This window comes from Neomonachus schauinslandi, chromosome 9 (assembly GCF_002201575.2).
Source record: "Neomonachus schauinslandi chromosome 9, ASM220157v2, whole genome shotgun sequence".
Classification (NCBI taxonomy): Eukaryota; Metazoa; Chordata; class Mammalia; order Carnivora; family Phocidae; genus Neomonachus; species Neomonachus schauinslandi.
This window is the reverse complement of record NC_058411.1, coordinates 103,872,139-103,877,243: the sequence shown is the minus strand read 5'-3', so window position 1 is coordinate 103,877,243 and position 5,105 is coordinate 103,872,139. Positions and strand designations below refer to the sequence as shown.

Sequence of the window (5,105 nt, the reverse complement as noted above, 5' to 3'; positions counted from 1 at the left end):
TGCGGGAGATAGTTTTGAATGTGAAGGGTGAAGATACCGTAAAGGTATCTAACTTGTGTAGCTTCCTTAAAAGGGGATGAATGGGGAAGGGAGGCAGTGAGTGGTTCGAATAGTGAACCCAACCCAGTAAAGACTCCAGGAGTTGTCTGGTTATCTAGGACTATGTAACAAACCACCCCAAACTTAGTGGCATAAAACGATAGCAGCCATTTGTTATTATTACTGGCTCTCACAGTGCTGGGGGTTAACTGGTCTCAGGGTCTCCTACGCGGTTGTAGTCAGACGGGACCTGGGGTTGGACGCGGAGAAGGTTTCCTCCCACATTTGGCTCCTGTAGCATTTCTCTGTCCATGTGACCTCCCCTCATGGTCTCTCCAGCATGGCAGCTTCAAGGTGGCCAGGCTTCTCACATGGTAGCTCAGGGGTCCAAAGGCGCATGTCCCCCAGAGAAAGCCAGGTGGGAGCTGCGTCTACTTTTGTGACTAACCTCAGAAGCCAAGCCACCAAGAAGTTTCACCGCCACCACATCCTCTCCTTTAGGCCTGAGTCCTTAAGTCCAGCCTGTATCCAAACGGAGGGCAAGTAGACTCTACTTCTTGAAGGGAGAAGTGCTAGAGAACTGGTACCCATGTTTTAAAATCACCACAGTGGTGGATTTTGTCATCTACTCTAGAATGGTCTGAGCGCCACAGCCCCCCACTGTGGGTCCTACAGAGCACGGGGTCCTTCAATTCTGGATTTCGAGTCACAGAGCCTACTGAGATCTCAGAGGCTACTCAGGCAAGTGCTCCCCGACATTGTTGGAAACCCCCTTCACAGTAATACTCTATCTCGAGGACTCCCTTAGTGATTCAAAACTTTCATCAGTTTTGCATGGCATATGATAAATGAGCAACTTCTTTTAACATTCACTTAAAAAACATTAATTGGGATCTTTTTTTTTTAAGATTCTATTTATTTATTTGACAGAGAGAGACACAGCGAGAGAGGGAACACAAGCAGGGGGAGTGGGAAAGGGAGAAGCAGGCTTCCTGTGGAGCAAGGAGCCTGATGCAGGGCTCGATCCCAGGACCCTGAGATCATGACCTGAGCCGAAGGCAGATGCTTAATGACTGAGCCACCCAGGTGCCCCGAAAACTATACCATTCTTTTCTGATAAGGATCAACTTGAGGCAAATTTGCAAAATTATCACTCTCCTCAGCATCAGATTTTTGTAGTATAGCTGTCAATGCTCCTCATACTTCCTCATGGTCCAATATGGCTATAAATTAATATGTAAATAACTAAGATAAACAATTTAACCTGTTTAGTGGTAAAAACCATGACAATGGTTAATGATGTTCACCTGAACATGCTCATTAGCCATCTGTGGTCATCCACTCATGAACACCCCATACACCCTTGGAGGCATTCCATGGCACCATTTGAAAGGGGGGATATAATGGAATATTTTATCGACGGACTGAAAAAGAAAGAAATTCAGATGGGTACCACATCCACTTTTAATGGCATGAACTCTTTGGAACTCCTTCTCTGAAATGTGCATCAGACCCCAGCCCTCTTATTTTTCTCCATGGTGAAGCTGAGGCCCACAGAGAGGAAGGAAGTTGGGCAAGGTCACATAGCGAAGTCACAAGCAAGAGGCAGGACAAGAGTCGTGGCTCTTATTCCTTACACTGGATCTGGCTGTGGCCTGAGCCTGTTACCTTTCCTACCCACTCCCCACCACAGTCTGTGTGCTCAAATATGAATACAGAGGAATTAACTGGATTTTTGTGTGTGGCTTATGGATTTAGTGACACTCTTTATATGGTGACACCTTGTTCGTTGACTCATTCATTCAGTTGACGGTTGAATCATCAACTGCTCACCAGGCAACAGTACGTGGCCTGCCCCATCTAACCCTAGCCTTCTTGTTTGGCTTTATCTCCCACCCTGCCCTCCTGCCCAGTTCACACCTGCCACATTCCACTTACACTGGTTCAGGTATTTGTTTCCTCCAGAAGCCTTCCATTCTTCCCTCTGGGTCCAGCCTCGATGCCCCTCCTCCCTGTACCCCATCACAGCCTATAGCACACAGTATTAGAGTTGCCTGCCTCCTTGTCTGTCTCCCTCATGGTGCTAGACTAACCACCAGGCAGGCAAGAACCATCTTGTTCACCACTACGCTCCCTCTGACCTGTAAGGGGTGGTCCATGGAGATCTGTGCAGTTAACGATTGGATCTGCCATTTCCTTTACTCTTGTACCACTGGGCCTCTGCAGAGTGTGTTTCTCCCCTCACCATCAGCTCTACCCCCTTAAATTGTCAAGACCAGGTCAAACATCTACAACAATCAATAGTTCTGTGAAGACGGCTTCCTTACTGCCCCCCACCCCACCACACAGTCCGTCCTCTTGTTCCCATTCTCCCTGCCACCCCGTGTCACTTAGGGCCCTACTGTCCCTGTGGGCAGGGATTTGTATCTTTTATCTTGGCCCCCTGGCCCCTATACAGCTCCAGGTCCTGGTCTAGCTGCTTGGAATTCAGCAGGGAAGCCAGCAGACGAAAATCCCTGTCCTCATGAAGCTCTCATTCGGTTGAGTGGACAGACTAAGAATAAAATAAGTAAAATGTCAAACATGTTAGAAAGAAGGGGGGTAAGGAAAAGGAGGATGTTGTGAGGACAGGAGGGGTGGGGAGGCAGAGTTCCAGACTGAACTAGGTGGGCAAAGGTCTAGAGGATAGAGGGAGGGAGCTGGCCACTACAGGGCTTCTCGTCATAAAAAGGACTTTGGCTTTTGGGAAACCTGGGTGGCTCAGTCAGTTGAGCATCTGACTCTTGATTTCGGCTTGAGTCATGCTCTCAGAATCCTGGGATCAAGTCCCTTGTGGTCACTCAGCAGAGAATCTCCTGGAGATTCTCTCTCTCCTTCTCCGCTGCTCCTCCCCCCGCCTGTGCTCTGTCTCGTGCACATGTTCTCGCACGTTCTCTCTCTCTCTCTCAAATAAGTAAATAAATCTCTTTTTCTTTTTCATTTTTTAAATATGAGATGGAAGGTACTTGTGGGTTTCGAGCAGACATGTGACATGATCTTGTGCACATTTTAACAGGATGACTTGGGCTGTATTGGGAAAAGACTGAAGGGCACAGGACAGAGAAAAGGAGAACTACGAGGGGGCTCCTGCAATAACCCAGGTGAGAGGTGATGGTACTTGGATCAGGTGGTAGCGGGAAGGATGGAGCTGCTAGGACCTGAGACGGAGAGACTGTGGGAGGCGCAAGTTTAGCGGGGAAGATCAGAGCTCTCTTTTGGACATGTTAAATCGAGATGCCTATTAGACAGCCAATGGAAATACTGAGCAGGTGGCGGGACATATGTCTGGCGTTCAGGGGAGATGGTCCAGGCTGAAAGTATATATTTGGGCATCTTCTGCATAAAGATGTCATTTAAGCTCTTTTCCTCCCTGGCTGCCTGAAGCTCGGCCACCATCATGAACGACAATAAATATCTGGACCAGGAAGTTCATGACCAACAGAGTATTTCAGCAGAAACAAATGGTAATTGATGTTCTTCACCCTGGAGAGGCAGGAATTCAGGAAAAACTAGCCAAAAACATATAAGACCAGATGTCATCCTTGTATTTGGATTCAGAACCCATTTTGGTGGTGGCAAGACAACTGGCTTTGGCATGATTTATGATTCCTTGGATTATGCAAAGGAAAATGAACCCAAACCTCAACTTGCAAGACATGGCCTGTATTCGAAGAAAAAGACCTCAAGAACACGCAAAAGGAATGCAAGAACAGAATGAAGAAAGTCAGGGGGACTGGAAAAGCCAATTTTGGTGCTGGCAAAAAGTGAGCTGGCGACTGGACAACAGAAGGAGTAAAACTTCCGCAGTGACTTTTTCTGTGGTGATGGTGCAGAGTTTTCATGAGCGAATTAATAAACAAAGAACTTAAAAAAAAAAATAGATGTCACTTAAAGCCTTGATGACCAGATGAGATCACTAAGAGAAGCAAGTGCGAGTGCTCACCTAAGTCAAGTGCTGCCAATGGGCCTGACAGTAAATGAATATATGCCAGACTCTGTTAGATATGCAAAATATGGGTCATTATTAAGGGTAACTAGCAACAAATGGGTAAGACAACTACCAGGTACAGAGACGAAATGGCTCTAAATCATGGGAATACTGGAGATCTAAGGAGTGAAAAATCATGGCATCTGGGTCTTGGAAGGGACCTTAAATAGATCATTTAATCTGAGCTCCTCTCCCTATCCTAGCCTGATGACTGATGCCCCAGTTGTAGAGCAAGAAAAATGTGTGGGATATTGAGGCAACCAGTCTGGCCAGCGCAAGGAAGGCACCACTGAAGAATGAGTGGGAAATGACCTTCTGAGTCTGAAAACCAGGGTTCTGATCCTACATCTGCTGCTCCCTAGCCTCATGCCCTTAGGCAAGTCACTTCACCTCCTCCATCCTCAGTTTCCCTGTGTGTAAAATGGGAGCAATCAAACCTTCCTTGTCCCTCCCAGGGTTGTAGAGAGGTCTAAATGTGGTAGTGCTTAGGGTAGAGTATGCTCTGCCTGGCTTGATTATTGCAAGAGCAAGAGAAGGAGGCCAAGAGAAGTCTCCAGCTTGGAATGGCAATGGAAATGAGGATGAGGAGGATGCTGTCCTGTCCTCAGTGCGTCTCCTGGTGCAGCCTGCGCAGTAACCAGGATTCAGACCAGGATCTGGGCTGGAATGGACTGGGCTCAAATGGCAAGATGGGCCAGCGGGACAGAGACCTTGACTCTGCCTCCACTGAGCCTGGAACCGAGATGGAGGAGACCCTGAAGCAGCGACAGGGAAAAGAAACGGATACACCGAGGCAGAGACCTAGAGGCAGGGAGTCCAAGAGACAGACCCAGAAACAAGCGGCCCAACTGGGGCCCAAGGCGACCCGGAGAGGGCGAGGGCCCGGGGCGCAGACCCCGGCGGAGTAGAGCCCCGCGCGGCGCGGGGTCACGGTGCGCGGGGCCGGGGTCCCCAGCGGGCCCGGCGGCCGCACTCGCTGGGCGCCCCCGCCCCGGTTGCTCGCCCAAGATGGCGATGGAGGGGCGGGCGAGGCGGCGGC

At 49.1% G+C, this 5,105-nt stretch overlaps 1 protein-coding gene across 1 annotated transcript in view; it reads left to right on the top strand.

Annotated features, from left to right (window-relative positions):
• The first annotated feature begins 3,734 nt into the window (after nucleotides 1-3,734).
• IGDCC4 (immunoglobulin superfamily DCC subclass member 4) overlaps nucleotides 3,735-5,105 on the top strand; it is a 37,073-nt gene continuing 35,702 nt past the window's right edge. Inside the window, exon 1 of the mRNA XM_044918291.1 lies at nucleotides 3,735-3,801. Within this exon, the coding sequence (XP_044774226.1) occupies nucleotides 3,735-3,801 (67 nt within the window). The remainder of the gene's footprint in view (nucleotides 3,802-5,105) is intronic.